The sequence below is a fragment of the Equus quagga genome, chromosome 2, assembly GCF_021613505.1.
Source record: "Equus quagga isolate Etosha38 chromosome 2, UCLA_HA_Equagga_1.0, whole genome shotgun sequence".
Taxonomy (NCBI): Eukaryota; Metazoa; Chordata; class Mammalia; order Perissodactyla; family Equidae; genus Equus; species Equus quagga.
In genome coordinates, this window is record NC_060268.1 from 94,856,295 (window position 1) to 94,876,892 (window position 20,598).

Here is a 20,598-nt window from a genome sequence, read left to right on the forward strand (position 1 = left end):
TTTTTTTTTTTTTTTGGTGAGGAGGATTCACCCTGAGCTAACATCACTTGCCAATCTTCCTCTGTTTTGTATGCAGGATGCCTCCACAGCATGGCTGATGAGTGGAGTAGGTCCATGCCTGGGATCCGAACCTGCCAACCCAGGCTGCCTAAGTGGAGCACGTGGACCTTTAACCACTCAGCCATGGGGCTGTCCCCTGATTTCTCTCCGTTTTTGTGTCAGTTTTGATTAGTTGGTTTTTGTAGGAATATTTTCAGTCTATGTAAATTTTTTAATTTATTGACATAATATTTTTATTATATACTTATTATAGTTATTATTTTTAATGCTTTGAGATCCCCTCTTAAATTCTTAATGTTGATAATTTATGCCTTCTCTTTTTTGTCCTTCATATTTCACCATGAATTTATCAATTTTATTAGTCTTTTGAAGAGCCAGCTTTCGTTTTGTTTTCTAGTTCATTCATATCTGTTCTGATCTTTTTTGTTTCCTCTCTTCTACTTTACTTGGTTTAATTTACTGTTCTTTTTTAAATTTCTTGAAATGGATACTTAGATTATGATTTTCAGCCTTTCTTTCTTTTTAATGTATACATTTAAAGCTATTGGGGCCGGCTCCGTGGCTGAGTGGTTAAGTTCGTGCACTCCGCTGCGGCGGCCCAGGGTTCGGATCCTGGGTGCAGACATGGCACCGCTCGTCAGGCCACGTTGAGGCGGCATCCCACATCACACAACTAGAAGGACCTGCAGCTAAGATATACAACTGTGTACAGGGCGGGTTTGGGGAGATAAAGCAGAAAAGAAAAACAAACAAAGGATTGGCAACAGTTGTTAGCCCAGGTGCCAATCTTTAAAGGAAAAAAAAAAAAGAAAGAAAGTAGTTAATCTCCAGCCTATAAATTCACAAAAACTAAAAAATAAATAAATAAAATAAAGCTATTAATTTTCTTCTAATAATGGCTTCAGCTGCATCCCACAGATTTTGACATTTCATATTTTTATTAACATGCATATAAAAATACTGTCTAATTTCCACTGTGATTTCTTCTTTGACCCATGAGTAATTTAGATTATTCCATAGTTTCTGGATATTTGGAGATTGTCTAATACAGTTCCACTGTGGTCGGAAAGTATACTGTATTAGTCAGCTCAGGCTGTGATAACAACATACCATAGACTGGTGACTTAAACAACAAAAATTTATTTCCTCACAGTTTTAGAGGCTGGAAAGTTCAAGATCAAGTTCAGTTCCTATTGAGAGCTCTTTTCCTGGCTTGCAGACAGCTGCCTTCCTGCTGTTTCCTCGGTGGCCGAGAGAGAGGAGAGCAAGCTCTCTGGATTCTCTTCTTATAAGGGCACTAACCCCCTGGTGAGGGCTCCACCCTCGTGACCTCATCTAGCCCTAATTACCTCCTAAAGGTCTCACCTCCAAATACCAGCACTTTGGCAGTTAGGGCTTCAACATACACATTCTCTTTTATTTAGGATTTAGAATATATAATCATATGTAAAAAATTTTTCTTTCTATGTATTCGTCAGATTTTGCGCTCAGGTTTTTCCTAGCTTCATAATATGCGTTAAAATATTTGAATCCTCTTTTTCTTTGGAACAACTTACATAACATGGGAATTCACTTGTTTCTGAAAATTTGTAGGAACTCAACCGCAAAATTAGCAGGATCTAGTCTCTTTCTTGAATAGAACTTTTTATAGTTTCCTAAAATGTTATCTATTTTGTCAAGATTTTCAAATGTGTTATCAAAGCCCGAAGTCAGCAGAAGGAGGGAAATAATAAAAATCACAGCAGAAATAAACGAAATAGAGGCTAGAAAAACAATAGAAAGGAGTAATGAAATAAGAATTCTCTTTATTCTTATTAAAGTTTGCCTTCTTGTTATGCCAGGGGCTGAGACAAGTATTTTATGACTTTTAAAATGTTTTATTATATATCCTTCCATTTCTCTTATATCTAACAGCTTGTGCTTTATACATATTTATCCTTTCTATTCAGTCTCCATACTTGCATGATTATTATATCTTCATTGTGAACTTTTGCCCTCATAAATAAAAATTTTACTCTTTTATTATATTTGCTTGAATATTCTTTTTTAGTTTTCATTTTTCCTCTTTCCTCTTATTTATGCAAGGAAAACATGTTTTTTGTAGGAAATTAGAAATGAGAATGAATGAAAATCACCTTCGGATAAACACTATTTTTTTCAAAGAACTTACTTGTTTTTCTGATAATTGATGTTTAGCGTAAGAAAATTAGAAAAAAAATGCAATAATAAAGAAAATAAAAATCCTATAACTTAGAGATCATCCACTGTTAACATTTTGATATCTAATTACCCCAAATTTTTTCTGCATGCATTTATAAATACACAAAACTATATGATTATACTTGATGAGGTATTTTATGACCTGTTTTCTTTTCTAATAAAAATACATCATGAACATTTATCTATATCAATAACTACACATCTGTTTTATTTTCATTGCTGCCAGAGTTGTGCTATATAGACAATTATTTATTTTGCCTTTACTGTTAAACATTTAGCTTGCCACCTTCCATTTTGTCAAATATAATTAAAAAACTTTTTTGCTGTTAAAAAGTGCCTTGGAGTAAGCATCCTTTTGTGTACATTTTAAGCGTTTCAAGACTGTTTCCTCATGATAGAGCTCTACAGGAACTAGTTAAAAATTCATGTTCACTAATAATTAAACAGCCACAAATTCAAATAGCCATAATATACAATGTTTCACTTGTCAGATGGGCAAATACTTTTTAAAATGATCTTGCCCGGCGTGGGTGTGGGTGCAGGAAACTAGGAGCTCTGAGGTGCTTCCACTGGGAGTGCGAATTGAGAGAATCTGCCTTCAAGGCAGCTTGGAAAGACGTATCAAAAGCAGCTGCCCTGGTTTTCCATTTTTACAGATGTTTCATGAGAAAACCTGATTTTTCCAAGATCTTATTGGAAAGGAATCACATTATATATACGTGTTGTAAATCCAATGCTAGCACTAGAGAATTTTCTTAGGGATATTCCAAATAATGAATCCAGGTGCCCTGAAAATTTCCTGAAGTGTGCTTTTAAGCATTTAAAATTTCTTTTGACACCTAGATAAATCATCCTTGCCTTGGGGCTCTATTCAAAACAAAACCAAGATTTCATTATTGACGTATGATGGTAGGTTAGGATGGGGAGAAATCAGCTTCTTTTTTGCTCTGGACTTTCCCAAATGGGTAAAATCTTTAAATGCTTTCCTGACACTTCTTGCCTTTAAACCTTATATTTCAGTGGTTTAACTGGATATATTGATGGAGATACTCTAGCTCTAGGATCTATATCTGGAGCATGAAGTTTGGAAGTCCGGAGAAGAACTTGAAGTTGCCCGTGCTCTGATGGTTGCGCATAGTCTCATTGGACAGTTCAACTTTCCCCACTTGCTTTTTTGGTACAGGTGGCACACGGGCTCTTGGGGACCCTGCTCAGCTACCTGTGGTGTTGGAATCCAGACCCGAGATGTATACTGCCTACACCCCGGGGAGTCCCCCGCCCCTGCTGAGGAATGTAGAGATGAAAAGCCCCATGCCTTGCAAGCATGCAATCAGTTTGATTGCCCTCCAAGCTGGCATATTGAAGAATGGCAGCAGGTATGGCAGACTGGTGACTCCTCAGCCACCACGATTATGACTGCAAGGGCCCTGCATTGCACCAACACGTCGTGGCCAAGCCCATTGACTCACTTCCTTCCATCTTCTTAGTGTTCCAGGACTTGTGGTGGGGGAACTCAGAATCGGAGAGTCACCTGTCGGCAGCTGTTGACAGATGGCAGCTTTTTGAATCTCTCAGATGAGTTGTGCCAAGGACCCAAGGCATCTTCTCATAAGTCCTGTGCCAGAACAGACTGTCCTCCACATTTAACCACGGGAGACTGGTCGAAGGTAAGGGCCGTTCCTAACCCTACAGTCCCTTCTCTTTGCCCCTCCTTTGTTCAGCCTCTGGATATTTCCTCCACAAGATTAGAGCTGGGACTAGTGTGAGGTGGGTCAAGTGTCTAGGTTCCAGGAGGCGCTCGCTCGCTCTCTCTCGGGGTTGTGGAAATGCCCTGGTCCAGGCCCACATACAGCTTGTTTTCAGTTTTCATTCAATATTATTGAGACTGTACTCATCGCCTTTCTCCTAGACCAAATCCCATTACTCCCCTTCTTTTGGAACTGCCAAAGTCATGGCGTCCCAGGATAAACTCCAAATCAGTTTGGCTCTTCTCCCCACTATGTCTCCTCATATGGAATTATTCATTAAACCCTGTCATTTCAACTTTCTGAACACCTTGCATACCTTGACTTGCTCTACATCCTATTGATACCACTGCCAATTTTACCCTTATCATCTCAAGCTCAAATTAATTGCAATGAGCAGAATTCTAACATATCATTTTGGTGCTGGCAGGACTTAACACAGTCTAGCAGCAATGCCTTATTTTTCAGGTGGGGAAAGTGAAACCCAAATAGCTGAACTCAGCTGCCTAGGCTCCCACAGCTGGCAACGTAGGAGCAGAATCCATGCCTTTGACTCTGTTCCAAGGGTTCTGTCTGTTATATTGCGCTGCCCACCTGATTCCCTGCCTCTGTATCACTCTCCCATCTCCAAACCATCTCACAGCCCACAGTATTTCCATCACTTGTCCATCAAGAAATCTGCTTGCTCAGGATCTCCTATAGGTCTTCTTGCCGGCAAGATCCACTTTAAGTTCCCCAGAGTTTCTTGAACTGAGGGTACTCGTATCCCAGCCCTTCCCTCCAGTCTTGCTACAGGGTGAGGTCTTAGCACAGATTCTGAAGCAGGTAGTTCAGGTGTGTAATCAGAGTCCTATAACCTCCAGTCACTGCCTCCTGATGTGTATCTCTGGGGAGTAGAGAGGCAGTCCAACAAATCTAACATCAGAAATAATCTCAAGAGATAAGAAAGAGCAGGAACTGACATTAACGGACTTCCCTGAGTCCTAAGTTCCATGCTGGGCACAGTCTCAACCTACTGCTCTCATCTCATCCCACAGCGGCCCTGGGAGCAGATGTTGTCTCCATTTCTACAGGGAGAAAATGGAGTGACCTGCCCAAGGGTAGAGCTAGGAGTCAAACCCGAGTTCGTGTGACCCAAGTCTAGTACAAAGAGTGTATGCTCGTGTCTTTCATGCAAGAGCAAGGGCTTTCCAGCCAAACAGACCCATGGTGGAGTCCCAGCTCTGATGAACACGTGACCTTGTTCAATATACTTGACCTTTCTGAGCCCCCATTTTCCCTTCTTTTAATGCAGTGAGTGTTGTGGGGATAATGTGAGAAATCAGGTATGGAAACACCTAGCAGAGTGGGCCCCTCCTATCCCTGTGAGGGAAAGTCCACATTCTCCTGGCGTAGCTTGGATTATAGTACTTCTGCCTGCATCTTCTCCAGCTTTATATTTTGCCTCAACTGTCTAGCTCATTTAATTGCTAGTATTTAAAAGCTATGTTAGCTGACAAGCCACAGGTCATGGTCCTCATCCTGGCCACTGAGGGTCTACATAAATGTTTCCACAAACCCTCAGAAAATACTCAAGAAAAGAAATGAACCCATCTCTCCAGGATCTGCACCATGCCCCACTCCCTCTGTCCAACTCACAAGGAGCTGGAGCCAGTGCCAGTGGCCAAGACTCTCCCCAGTAAGTTGCCACACTACAGGTCGGTGATGAGGGACAGCAGAAGCATTTCCTCCGACAGTCAGGGCCTGGACTAAGAGATGTGGCTGCTGCGGGTGAGACATCCTCGCTAGGCTAGGGATGGGGAAGGACAGGGAGAAGTCTGCCCCGGGGAGCCTTGTGTGCAAAACCTGGTTTGCTTTATTTTCCCTCCTATGTACACATGGAACAGTAGAAGCCCCAAGGCAGAAACATTCCTTTGGGACTGCCTCAGACAGGGGGAAACGAGCAAAGGTGTTAGAGAGGAGGGTACCTGGGTAGGCTAGTGGGGAGGCAGTATTTATCCCAGTCACCCAGCTAAGCCCCAGAAGTGAAGTCTTGATGCTCCCCGTTGTCGGAGGAGGGGAAGGATGCAGTAACTCTCTCTATAAGGTTAGAAACAGAGCTTCCGGGAGGGAAGGACCGTGTGTCTGTGGAGAGAACTCTTGGCACTGTGAATGCTTTATCACCTTGCTACGCTAAGTGTGACACAGGGACCAGCCAAATGGACGTCTTCTTAGAAACTGGGAGCTCAGTGAGAAATGAGGACTCTCAAGTCCCACCCAGACCTAGGGAATCAGAATTTCCATTTCAGCAAGATCCCCAGGGGTCGTAATGCACATGATGGTCTGAGAAGAATTTCCCTATCTGCCCCTCATCCTTGTGAGGGTTGCTTAGCCCTTAAGTGTGTCCAAGGGAGGGATGGCCGTGGGAATGACTTCTCTGAGCAAGTGCTGCCCTGACCACGGGAAGAGGCAGGAAGGGAAGGACAGGGAGTGAGCAGCGGTGGTGGAGGAACCAGGCACCTGGTTTCCGGATGTCGCCAGGGGGCACCTGGAACCCCTGCCGTGCTCTGAAATAAAAGCTTTCGGCTTCTCTCTTTTCTTCTCGTCTCTAGGAAAAACACATCTTCAAGGGTCCATCCTGTCTTGTGGAATGCACTCTCCTCACTGGCCTTTTAGAGTAGAGACCGGTGGTGACGTCATTGCTTTTCTCCGCTGTCCATTCTCTCTGTGAATGACTGAGTTTGCTGTTGCTGTTATGTATCACCAACGCACCACCCATCGCCCTGTTCACTCGTGCTTGCCTTTGCGTTTTCGCTCTTGTCATTGCCCTCAAATTCTGGGTCCGGCTCTAAGCTTCCCTCCTCTGTCAAGTCTTCCACTCCCTAAAATCATGTAGCATTTCCCAGTTTTAACTTACAATGACCTGAATTTTTATTGCATTTCAATGGGGCGCTACTTCCTGAGCATCCTTATGGTCTTCCCATCTGGCTTGTAGTGTCCTTGAGGCTGGTGGCCATGAGATTGCTGACAGGCCCTTGGGCCCTACAGAGCTCTGAGCAGGTGAATGCTCTTCCTCAAGAGTCTTTGCAAAGTCAGGGGAAATGCGAAGTGGTGTTGAAGTGGTGATCTGTAGAAAAGCCCAGGACTGCTAATGAAGGAGGAGGAAATCGCTCATTGGAAGGGTTTTTGCTGGGAAACACAAAAGGAGACAAAACAGAAGGTAACCACTGTGAGCTGGGTTGGACCTGAGGCTGGTTTCTAGGCAAGCATTCATCAGGGCAAGATCGAGCTCGTGCACACTCCAAGAGGTCAGCCCAAGCACAATTGAGACGTCTTCCCGCTCGCAGCCAAGACCATGTCTCAGAAACCTCTCTCTGGGAGGAGGGGCAGGCGTGCACACGTGTGCAGGAAGGCAGAGCCAGTCTCAGCCTTTGGGACTGAATCCGACATTCAGACTCGGGGCCAGTCAGGCACACGTGTTGCCCAGCAGTTTGGGCTTCCTCCTGGGTTCAGCTTTTCCCTTGTTAGTTGAAATTTCCTCTCATTTCAGAGTTGCTTTGTTTTGGCAGAGATTCTGATGCCAAATTGCCACCCTCCCTAAAGCTTTCTGCCAGACCAGTCCCTCTGCCATGGGATGGCTCGCTTGGGGGCAGCCATCCATCCTGTGGTTCTGGATGAGGCCCTTCCACATTGAAGCTGGCCACTCCCCCTGGACCCAGAGCGGCTGAGAAGCCGTGCCAGAATTTCCATTTTTCACCAAGCCAGGTCTTGGAGCTGGAATAGTCCTCTCTCCCCAACACTAGCTCTATTCATGGCGTGGTTGGCCTTTGTTCATTCGTTTGGCTCATTAGTTTTTCTTGATTCCTTAGATCTAAACCAAGTTTTAGGCAGAAAGGAGCCTTCAGTTCTTACACTGCCTTTCACGTTATAAGAAAGGAGCATTGACTCTTATAGGGGGCAGTCTTCCCAATGGTGGATTTCTGTGACCCATATACTCCCTGAAGCTTGTTTTGTGCCTCTGTCCCCTGAATGACATGCAGTAGCCTCTCCTCATTCTTTATTCTCTTTACTTTTGTGGAGCATTTGACCATTTTGTCTACCTTCAGCATTCTCCTTCATGGTATTTCTTGGTGTTCTTTATTTTTCCTACTTACCCAATTAAATCTTTTCTATTGGTTTACCTTCTTCCAAATCTCCAAAAAGTTCAGTATTTGGCCCTTTGATTCCATCACTGCATTTTCCCTCCATAATTGATTCTGTGTCCTGACCTCTTCTCTAACTTCTACGAGTGATTCTCTATCTCCAGGAACAGTTTCTAACCTTCTGTTCAATACCACATCCTCAGCTCTCCAAATAGGTTATATCCTCATCATGGGAAGGCAAGGGGATCCCCTCTTCATCTTGTTCCCAGCCAGCTCCCCCATCTCACCTCCCGTCTCGTGAGTGCACCACCATCTGTCCGGCACTTGTGATCATCTCTAACGTCTTCACCTCCTTTCTTCATTTACCTATCCCTGCCAACTTCCAGTTCTTGAAATATATCCATATGCTAAGGAAAATGAAAAGATCTCTAGAGATGAGAAATTTTACAAAGAACAGCTCAAGGTATGTCCGGGACACATGGATTTCCAAATATGGCATTCAATGGATTTGTTAGTTATGACTCATGAAAGCAGTAGTGTGTTGGAGACCGTTCATTCCAGCTTGGGAGAACAACTGTGATCTCTTCCCACCTTGTGTTCAGTGACATCAGGTTGTCAGCTTGAAATCAGCCAGGATGGGACCACAGAAATTGGCAAATGTTGCAATCAGGGCTCTTTTCCCCATGAACCTGTTGTGAAATGTTTACCAGTGCTCAGCTGCATGAAGGGATTATTCAAAACAGACACACTGTTATTTACAGTTTTAGCTTATTGATGGTGTTTAGGATAGAAATGCCCTCAAGAAGTTTCAATCTCTGGACTCTCTTTTTTTTACAACATCTAAAAACCTTGGTTGCGCTTCTCTAAGACATTTTGTAATCTGTATCTTCGTAACTTGTGTTTGGTGGGGCTAGGAAATAGCAGATCTCTGGATGGGAATCTACTCCATCAATCATCCTGCAGAATTAGTTTGGTCTTGATCCAAGGTCTTTGGTCCAAATGCATTAACTCTTTGTTCAGGTATTCCTTCTGTGAATAAAAGAATGTTCCAGTTCTCAAGGTTTACTCTAAAACCTTCCTTTTACTCTTTTTTTTAAGTAGTATTAATTATGAGTTTTTCATCATTAATCTCTATGTAGATAACCACTCTTCTACTTGAAGAATAGTGTCTTTTTAGGCTCAATCTGACAGTTTACTCTTATATTATGACCCATGCAAAATATACCCAGTGCATTCAAGTCTATGCACTTCTGTCTGTTCCACTTAAATTTTAAGTCACACACACACGCACACAACCCCTGAATACGCCTTATTTTCCTGACTAGATTTTGGTTGCCAGAGGGGAAGAACCATCTCTGCACATGTTTGTATCCCACTTGGTGCTTGGTAAGCACTTGTTGACTGAAGTAAAGAGATTTGATGCCTGTTACCACTGGCCTCTGTGCTCACGGTCATTGAATCAGCAGACAGTGGCTGCACACGGCTGTAATGATTACCCCAGGCACCAGGAATCTGAGACAACCAAGAATACAGTCTTCAACGAGCTCACACTTCAGTGAGGCAGACAGATGGAAAACGGTGGGAAAGGCCCAGTAAAGGTGTTCCGTCTGCAGAGCCATGTGAGAGTTGAGTGGAGACATCTGAGTCTGCTTAGGTGCCAGGAAAGTGTTGCAGAAGATGCAGCGTTAGAGTTGGGTCACCAAGGATGAATGCAAACCGTGTGGAAAGTGAGACGAAAGGGTGTTCTGGGCAGTGACAAGAGCGCAGACAAAGGCGCCGATTGTAAGTTTATCAGGCTGATGTGGCTTGAGCATAGGATGCATTGGGAAGTGGAAGAAGGTGAGACGTAAGGGAGAGGTTGCAGCCATGGTCTTGTGAAGAAGCTTGGGGATTCGGATTTGTCCCTATAGTCATGGAGGGCACGGTGGAAGGAGCTTGAGTAAAGAAGTAAAATGCAGGGTTTTTAGACATACAGTTCTGGTTTCAGTGTGAACAATGTGTTAGAGGAAGAAGGAAGCAGAGCTTGAGAGCCCTCGTTAGATGGAGATTGGAATAAAACCAATGAGAGAGAGTGGCACAATTGGGGTAGAGAACAGTTGATAGTTTTGAATGATATTTAGCAGAGGAAACTGACGCATTTGGTAACTGAATTGATAAGAAATGAGTGAAAAAGAAAAGGATGTCCCAGACTTCTGTCTTGGGTACTTAATGGCTAGAGAAGGCATTAACTTGAAAATTAATAAGAGAAGGAAAAGCGTATTTGGAAGGTGACTTGAAAGGGAGAGAAAATGGGTTGACTTTTGAAATGCCTGTAGTTTGAGGATCTATAAACGTATCAGTAAAGAATTGTAGCTCAGGGGAAATCTACACTAAAGTTATAATTTTGGGAATATCAGCATTGAAGTGGTAGTTGAAGCCGTGGAAAAAAGAACACCACGATATCTGAGAGTATATTGTTAATAGTAGTTCCTTAAAAAATGGTTAGGAAGCTTCCAGTGAAGCAGAATCATGATGGCAACATAGTTGTTCAGTATCCCCAAATCCTTCATTTAAAACAAAAACAGAAAAATTATAGTTTCTGAAGGAAAGGAAAAAAACACAAATAACTTTGACAAAAGTGATATAAATAAGTGAGGCCAAACCATCCACAATAGCAGAAACTGTGCAGAAACTGCAAGTTTAGCAGCTAGACAGATTTAAAAAGAGAAGAGAAAGGGCCAAGAGCCACGGAACGCAGAAATCAACAATAAACACCACTCCAAGGAGACAGTCCTAATCTGAATAGAACCCTCAGCAAGTAGATCTGAGACCAATCTGTGAACCTGAGAGAAGACGCCTGGCCTCAGCGGGTGGCTGAGTGCGAGGAAGATGGTGCAGACCCCCTCAGGGCCGTAAGAAGATTGGTGAGCCGTAGAGGAGCTCACATCCATAAGGACTGAAGAAAGCCCCAAGAAAAACTGCCAGGATTCTAGTCCGAGCTGAGAAGGAACACAAGGGGTGAAGGAAAGAGAATGTTCAAATCCTTGGGAGTGGAAGAGTCCAGAAGATAGAAATCTCGAATACTTTTCAACACCAGAGGAGGGAGCCCTTCACAGTGAAGATAACTACTCCGAAACACTGCGCCCACTCACACTCTCCTAAAAGTACAGAAAAAAAATTGATTTCATCTAAATACGGTCATCAGCAAACCCCATACAACGATGCTGTAAGATACAAGTACCAATAAAACAGCAACGTAATGAAAAGTGGCCTTGAGGCAGATGAAAATAGAACTTACTATTACCAAAGGAGCTAAAAGAAATTAAGAAATTAACAGAAACAAATCAGAAACGGAAAAGCTCAGAAGCGAGATGAATAAATAACAGGGGGGTGTGAAAAAATAGCTGACAGGGTTCAGGAAAGAATTAGAAAACTGAGGGAAGAAATTTCAGAAATGGAGACTGAACTAGAAGAACACGAGAATGACTGGACACAGGAAGCGGAGAAGAGAAAGTAAGGAGGGAAATGAAAATAATCAAAGGGAAATAAAAAGGACTCAAGCAAAAATGATAAATATGAAAGCCAGAGAAAGAAAATCCAACATATATATATATGTATATTTATATATATGTATTATTAGAGTCTGGGAAAATAAAACCAAAACAGCAGAACAAAACTATAATAAAAGACTGAAATCACCATATTGAAAGGGCACATAATATACCTGGGAAAATTGACCCAGAATGGTCAATATCAAGACATATTCTACTAACACGACTGGATTTTAAAGATAAAAATGCATGAATGTAGTCAGGCAGAAGGACCAAGTTGCTTATTCGGGAAAGAAAATCAGATTAACATCAGACTGCTCAACAAACACCACTTCAGACTACAAAACAATGGAACATCATATTTAACATGCTAAAAGAAAGAACATGTGAGCTGAGGGTTTTATATCCTGCCAAACTGACCTTCAAGTTTAAAGGTCTCAGACAAATAGTTACAAAGATGCCAGAATTCAGGGTGTATTGTTCCCAGGAGCTCTTCCAGAGTAATCTACCAGATTTCTATGGAATAAATCGTAGAAGGCTTGGCGTGAGGTTGCTGCTTTGTGAATTGTAATTAATGGCGCTGGTTCTGTCGTCTGCTCCCTCTCTGAGCTGTGAACATCCTCTGATGGCCCTCCAACTTTGAACTTAGCACACACAAGACAACAGAAGACCCCCATCCAGAAAAAGGGTTTACAGATGATCCTGCCATTCGTACTGTGGGGAAAAAACATTTATCATTAGAAATGGCTCCTGAGTGATCATCAGCTACTAGTTAACCACTGTGGTATATGGACAAAAATGGCTAACAGTGATGGTTTCATAAAAAGTTGATGTTAATTTGCATTATACGGGAAACTCCTAGATGATGATTTGACTTGTTAAAAAAAAACAAATCATAATTTGGTAAATGGCAATTTCAAATTATTTATTTAAAAGCTTACGAAAAGCTTTTCTCTGTACTGAAAAATATTAATAATTAGGGCTTTCTGTTACAGATGACAATAAAGACATTTAAAAAAACATTCCATTCCTCTCTTTTGAAACCCAACAAAAAACCCACAAAGAGAGAGAACACTCTGTCTTCAGTGAACAATGAAATGGCCACCATCCCAAACTATAAATTACGAAACACACCTGCCAAAGACTGTAAAATCTGGACCAAAATGAGAGGGAAGGCTGAGAGCTGACAAATATTTCCTCAGGCGCCGAGCGGGATATAGATTTCCCTAGGAGCAAGTTGACAGTCCTGAAAAGCCTATTCAACAGTTCTTTGATTCCAGAGACTAGAGGGAGGACCACAAGCGGCCCCTGAAAACACCGAGAATGTCCTTGCAGCCCCGAGGGAAGATGGAGCTGGAGGGGAAACCACGCTTGCACGCCTCCTCGCCAAGGAAGGCTGCCAGAGATGAAGTGGTGTGGAGGAAGCGGGGCAGCAGCTGCTGGGCTGTTACACAGCGAGCCAGTTATTTGAGAAGCTCTTCTCTGAGTCACACCACCCATCCGAATGCCAAAATCTAAAGAGAGATGTGGGCAAAGGAAATAAAAATTTGGTGACAGAGCGTTGAAGGCAACAAGCCGAGGTAAACTGCCCGAGCTCTTCCCTCCACGGCCCCCACGTTATTCACCAACAGCCAGCTGCCTTCAAGGCTCCAGCCTAAAATCTATGCATCAAAACTGGGGGGAAAAGATTGAAGGGGAAGAAGGAAGTCAGGATGTGGGGAAAGGAAGAGAAAACAAGAGTCACGGGAGCAACAGGACATCACAAAGACACCACCCAGAGAAAAGTCCACACGAACAGAACCCATGTTCCTGAGGAAATCACAGTCGGGATGTCTGGGGAAAAGTGGCTTAGAAACGAGGTTTGAGGGGCTAGCCAAGTGGCATAGTGGTTAAGTTCGCAGGCTCCACTTTGGTGGCCCAGGGTTCAAAGGTTCAGATCCCAGGCACAGACCTACCCACTGCTCATCAAACCATGCTTTGATGGTGTCACACATACAAAATAGAGGAAGATGGGCACAGATGTTAGCTCAGGGACAATCTTCCTCAAGCGAAAAGGAGGAGGATTGGCAAGAGTTGTTAGCTCAGGACCAATCTTCCCCACCAAAAAAAAAAGAAAGAAAGAAAAAGAAAAAAAACGATGTTTGAATACAAAAAAAGATTACATGTCAACAGAAGGAGATGAAAAGACAACTGGAATAGTCTTGGGGAAAAAACGGAGGAGAAAAATAAAAAACAACAGACATAAAACTACCTTACAAGCAACACCAAAAAAAATTAAAGAAAATGACTGAAAACAGATATGATCTACAAGCTGGAGGAACTCAATTAAAGGATATGGAAAGGAGTAAAGATGTAAAACTGGTTTTTAGAGGCAATGATGGATATGAAAGGCAGTTTAAAGGAGATCAAACATCAGTGTAATTGGTATTTGTGAGAAGAACCAAACAAATGGAACAGGAAAATATTCAGAGATTATAAAGGGGTATTAACTTCCTTTAATAAAAGCTTTAATCTGCAAGTCATAACAGTGTACCACATGGCAAGAAAATCTGACCCACTGAGACATCGCCTGCTTAAGGCACTGAACCTTGTGGATAAAGGAAGAAAGAACCCATAGGGCCCTGAGCAGACAAGGCAAACATATAAATGACAAGAATTCCCCATTTGGCCTCACACACGTCCACAGTAACATTCAGTGCAAGAAGACCAGGGAACGGGGTCTGAACGTGTGAAGGGAAAGAAAATACGACCGCAGTATTCTCTCTCCATCTTGGTTGTTGGTCATGTGGAAAGGCAGCAGAGAGGCAGTCAGAGACTATGTTCCCATCAGCCTGTCTGGAAAAGCCCGCAGGGCCACGATGAGACACCAGGATGACTCAAAAGAAAGATTCCAGGAATGCACAGACCCTGATTAAAGGAAAGATGGAAGATGAGTGATGAATTCATTGCAGCGTAGAAATAAGACTAATCAACCAGCAGTTGCATTTCAGAACAGAACATAAACTTCAGAAATCTCAACATTGTCTAAATATTATGGCGAAACCAAGTGCAAGCTTGGAGAAGAGAGTGGGGGGAATGTAAATGTGCTCATTCCCTCCTCCTTCTTAGCAGCAAGTCAAAATTTGTCATTAAAAATACCCGAATCACTTGTTGGTTTCGTTTGTCTTCTTCCTTAACTTTAAAGGGTTCTTTTGGGAATTAATCACTTACGGGGGGGAAAAATCAGATGCTCAGCAACTCTTTAATTTCACTTTTAGATTCTTTTTTTTCTAATATACCTAATAAAATCGGATTAAATTTTTTAATTAATTGTATGTACACATGTAATTATGATGAGCAAATATCAATGTTATATACACAGTGATTATCAAATATTATTATTACTTTATGTGTAGCAGTTTGGGTGATTTCTTAAAAACTCCCTTTTATATTTTTCTATTTCTTGAATTCTTGGTCATGGGTATATATTCCCTTTTTTTTTTTTTTTTTGAGGACAATTAGCCCTGAGCTAACATCTGCTGCCAACCTCCTCTTTTTGCTGAGGAAGACTGGCCCTGAGCTAACATCCGTGCCCATCTTCCTCTACTTTATATGTGGGAACGCCTGCCACAGCATGGCTTGGTAGGCGGGGTGTAGGTCCGCACCAGTATCTGAACCAGCGAACCCCAGGCCGCCAAAGCAGAACATGCGAACTTAACTGCCGTGCCACCAGGCCGGCCCCTGTATTGTTTTTTTAAAAAAGCAAAGTCATCTTGCTATATAAGTAAATAGCTAAAAAATAAGACATCAATTACAAGGTCAAAAAAAACCCTGTGACAATAAATTACTAGAAATTAATTACTATCTCAGAAAGAAGGAAGGAAGGAAGGGAGGGAGGGAGGGAGGGAAAAAACAAAAGAGTGAAAGGGAAGAAGAAAGGAGGAAGGTAGGGCAGGGGAGGGAAGGGGAGAGGAGAACGAAACTCTCCATATCCTACAAGATGTTCGAGCCTAGGAAGTGGCTTACTTATTGGCACGCCCATCCATACAGTTCCCTCTCGTCTCGCCATCTGAGACTGCACTGTTGTTGGCTGCGTTTGTCTGCTGATGCTCCACTTGACACTATTACACGATTCTCATTGCAGTGTTCTGTCAGTTGTGGTGTTGGAACCCAGCGAAGAAAGCAGGTGTGTCAAAGGCTGACAGCCAAGGGCCGGCGCGCCCCCCTCAGCGAGATGACGTGCAGACACCTTCCGCGGCCCCCTCTTGTAAGATCTTGCCAGATGCCTGTGTGCAGTGGTAAGTATGAGAAGTCCGTGCCTCGCCGGACATGCCGATTCTGTTCCTCTTGTCCCGACGGCTTCATTTTCCGTATAGCAACGTGTTTCTAATCTGTGGGTAAAGCAAACCAAGGAGAACTCAGAATTGTTTTAAGCAGCAAACAGTATAATGTTCAAGACCAAGGTGTAGTTCTAAGAAAAGTCCGTTTTACGAAATCTCCACCACTTAAGTGCGTCTTTTAGATTTCCTCACGTGGATTACACTTCCTTATGTCCTTCACTTTACCATGATGTCTTCCACTTAGACTTCATGAGTGTTCCTTGTAGAAGTTAAGCTGAAATACTTTCTAGTTTACTTTGCTAATGACATATTTGGGTTCATTCTATCAAAAGTGGCAGAGGTAAGTGTTTAAGTATTCAAGTATCTTGTGTATAATCTAAAACCAGCAAGGATGAAGACATGAAATACCTTTGGTTTTAAGAAATGGCAAATGGACACTTCTTCAATTAATTATAAACGATAAGCTTAGTATACAGAGTCGTTAGTATGATTTCACTAGATCCAGAAGCTAACATGCGTGTGGCACTCGTCTGTCTTTCCAGCGTGCGTGAGAGCACCTATGTTTACGCGTGCATATGCATGTTCCGTGTAGGAGGGTGACAGCAGATGGGTTGGGGGCTGGCCCTGCAGCAGGTGACAATAAGGCAGCAGAGCTGTGGTGGGAGGTGGGAGGAGGCGTGGGGAACAAGCACGCTGGAAAAGCACAGCTTCTGGGTCTCTTTCCTGCTTTTTTTTTTCCGCTGTCTTTAATTATTCACCTGAAAAATAGCAATAATTACCTCAGGTACTGAGCTTATGGTGAGGAAAAAATTGGCAAATAACTATGATTTTAATGCTGCTTAGGAAAAGAAATATATATCTAAATTTATAATTTGTTCACCAACTTTCCTCGAGAAACTCACAAGACAAAACAAAAAGAGTAGTAAGTTTTCTTTAAAATAAAGTAATGGTGGGGCTGGCCCTGTGCCCAAGTGGTTAAGCTTGCACGCTCTGCTTCAGTGGCGCAGGGTTTTGCCAGTTTGGATCCTGGGTGTGGCCCTACACACCGCTCGTCAAGCCATGCTGAGGCGGCATCCCACATTGAGGAACTAAAATGACTTACAACTAGAATACACACCTATGTACTGGGACTTTGGGGAGAAAAAAATAAAACAGAGGAAGATTGACAGCAGATGTTAGCTCAGGGCCAATCTTCCTCACAGGAAAAGAAAAAAAGCAAAATTAAAAATAAATAAGTGAATTAAGTAATAGCATTTATGGAGCACTCACTGTATGGAGTCCCCTGCATGCATTATCTCACTTAGTCCCAGCAGCACTGTGAGACAGACATTATCCCCCTGTAGAGATGAGGGAGCCAGGACTCAGAGAAGACCTGAGCCTTGCCCAGGTCTCGGTAGCTGCCAACTGGACCCCTTGGCCTGTTTGACCACAAGTCTGTCTGATTCCTGAGCCCATGCCCTCAGCCACCTCTCTATGCTGATTCATGGACGACATTAGCTTTTGTTTCCTAGGAATTCTTTGAGAACAAATTTTCAAAATCTTGAGATTCCAAAAATTTGAGATTTCCAGTTTTATAGTGTCCAGGAATTCCAGAATGTCTGTGGCACATGGCGCAGCATCGTGCTTCCAGCTGGTTATCTATGTGATTCTTATTCCTTGCGGATGGTTGCATGGCAATGTGGCTGGAACGTAAAGTGCCTTGGAGGAGAATGAAATTAAAGTAAGACTGGCAGCTTCCTCTAAAATAATAACAGAATAACATGTGGGAATGCATCCTGATTATTAGGGCATGCAATGTGGTACAAGACGAAATTATAAATTATTATGGCGTCCAGTGAAGAGCAGAATCAAATTATAAATTTTGGGAACAAAAAAAGACAACACAAAAGTAATATTTCTTCTTTACCCCAGCCCGTTCCCCAGCTTGCCAAACATGCAGGTCATGGAAGCAGACAAGGGACAGGAATGCGTGCTCCCAGCACAGCCATGTCCCCCCAAGCTGGGCCTCCACTTCAGCTGTAGCCTGGCCTCGTGCCATCACCTTGATCAATGGCCCTTGCTGCTGAAATTTGGCCTCTCCCTCTGCACTCTCGTATGGCATCCTCTTCTCTCCACCACTGAACCACGTGTTGAGCGTGGTATTCCTCCATCCTCCCTACCCCTGCCGTCTCTGCACCATTTTCCCACTGTCGTCACACCCTCAGCACTTAGCCTGCCCTCATCACACCTTCAAAGGCATCATGTACAGACCCATAGGACACTTTCTGCCTTCCTCCAGGACATTCCACCACCCAGTCCATTCTTCCAACATTTGCCAACATCCAGGGCAACCAACGTATATGTTGATACCTTTCTAATGCCCTGATACCCCAGTTTCGCAACATCACCAATGTCACTGACCCCCATCACCGTGGCATGGTGACATCTTAGACTTCTTCGTTGCTCAGCTCTCAGAAATAGCTTCCTGCTCTTCCACTGCCCCCTCCCCCATCTCACTCCTGCTTAGTTAATGCCTCCCTGTGACCTCTGCTTCTTCCATCCCCATTGTCCCCAGGCTTTCTGCTCTTGCACCACAAACCAGTCCTCTTGGCTGGCATTGCCTAGTCACCCGCTTAACCAGCTCTATAGCCTGGTCTCTATGCCCTTCCTTGACCCACTGCCTTGATCACCCTGCTCACCTTCAGCCCTGGTGTCACTTTTCAGGTGAGTTTTGTTTGTTTTTGGTTCCCTGGCCTGAGCTACTTGGGTTTCGTAAAGGAAACAATATCCCCATGCGGGTCAGGCACACTTCACGCTGACACTGTCTGAACTTAGCTGGGCAGTTGTGTGTTTTTTCCCTAGTTGCTAGGAATTCACTAGAAAGTCACCATGGCAGCTATTTCATGACTACTGCACTGACCCAGAGTTCCCATCTCTCTGTCGATGAACTTGTCTTTTATCCCACTAGGAGCATCGAGGCTATCTGGTGTTGTGTCCTTCTGACTTTCCTCTCTCCTTCACTTCACATCTCCCCACTCTGCGCCCTGGACTGGAAATGTGTGGTCTTCCTTATAGGCCTCAATTCTCCATTTATGGGAGGGTACGCAAAGACAAGAAAAACCAAGCCTGGTTGTACTGTGACTTTTATTCCCCTTCAAGGCTCCCCTTCCGGAAATGTGTCCTCATTGGTGCCTTGGGTTGAAGTAAAACCCATCCTCTGTGGAGGAGTGAATTTTCTTGATCTTCATTTTGATGTCCAGTGGGGTCAGTGGAGTCATTGGGGTCAGTGGGGTCGAGGGCAGTTGGGAGAGGTGCCTCGAGCTCCCCTAGGGGCCAGTGGTGCACCATCCACTCCGAGTACAGCCCTACAAGGCGCTTAGAAACAGTGCAAGGCACATACTAACAGCTTGAAAGTGTTAGTTATTCTTTTTTTTTTTTAAGATTGGCACCTGAGCTAACATCTGTTGCCAATCTTCTCTTTTTTTTCTTTCTTCTTCTTCTCCCCAAAGCCCCCCAGTACATAATTGTGTATTTTTAGTTGTGGGTCCTTCTAGTTGTGGCATGTGGGACGCTGCCTCAGCATGGCCTGATGAGTGGTGCCATGTCCGCACCCAGGATCCGAACCAGGGAAACCCTGGGCCGCCGAAGTGGAGCATGCAAACCCAACCATTTGGCCATGGGGCCGACCCTTAGTTATTCTTAATGTCATCACCACCTCCCTCTAATTCCTATTACAGCTTTAGGACAGGATAAAATGCGATAGAGTAACTGGTATTGTGTCTTTGGCCCATTTGGATATGAGCTTGCCTGCGGTAGGTACACAGTAGCTCTGGACTGTTTTTCCATATGGGCTCCCCAAGTGCTTCTCATAAGGAATCATATCCAGAGACTTGCTTTTCAAATAGGTCAGACTAGGATCATCCTCAAATTGCTATTAGAAGTCTACCTGTCTTGGTTCCCAATCAGGTATCCGAAAAAAAAGAAAGGATAACAGAAGTGTCTTTTTCTTTTTTTTTTTTAGGAAGATTAGCCCTGAGCTAACATTTGCCGCCAATCCTCCTCTTTTTTTACTGAGGAAGACTGGCCCTGAGCTAATCCACACCCATCTTCCTCCACTTTTATATGTAGGACGCCTGCCACAGCATGGCTTGCCAAGCGGTGCCATGTCCACACCCGGGATCTGAACCGGCGAACTCCAGGCTGCTGAAGCGGAATGTGTGAACTTAACCGCTGCGCCACTGGGCCAGCCCAAGAAATGTCATTTTTTATTTTAGATTTTTAAAAATGTGGCTCCTGTTTTTTAGGGTTCTCTGAGTTTTGGTGAAGAATTTTTATTTCTTGCTGACCACTGAGGTCAAGCTAGTTGAGGGAGGGGAGGCAGTGAGGCGTGTACTCTATGTGATTGGAATGTCAAGAAGAGCATGCCTCGTCGTGTTCCGAGGGTGGTCTCCAGCCCACTGGCTTCTCTCCATCCCTCGATCTCCCTCCTTCTACCGGCCTGGGATCTGTCCTGTTAGCTCTCCCAGCCTCCTCCTCACCCCGTGTTCTTTATAATAGGATGTGGCCTCCCCTGCTTCTACTCTTCTGTTGCCTTCTCAGCTTCCAGTACCACCCATCCGTGCCT

The 20,598-nt window shown here is 43.7% G+C and overlaps 1 protein-coding gene across 1 annotated transcript in view; it reads left to right on the top strand.

The window, feature by feature from the left end:
- The window catches only part of ADAMTSL3 (ADAMTS like 3), a 312,372-nt gene that overhangs the window by 232,976 nt on the left and 58,798 nt on the right, over window positions 1-20,598 (top strand). The window contains exons 18-20 of the mRNA XM_046655289.1: window positions 3,464-3,656; window positions 3,768-3,947; window positions 15,800-15,953. Coding sequence (XP_046511245.1) covers window positions 3,464-3,656; window positions 3,768-3,947; window positions 15,800-15,953 — 527 coding nt within the window. The remainder of the gene's footprint in view (window positions 1-3,463; window positions 3,657-3,767; window positions 3,948-15,799; window positions 15,954-20,598) is intronic.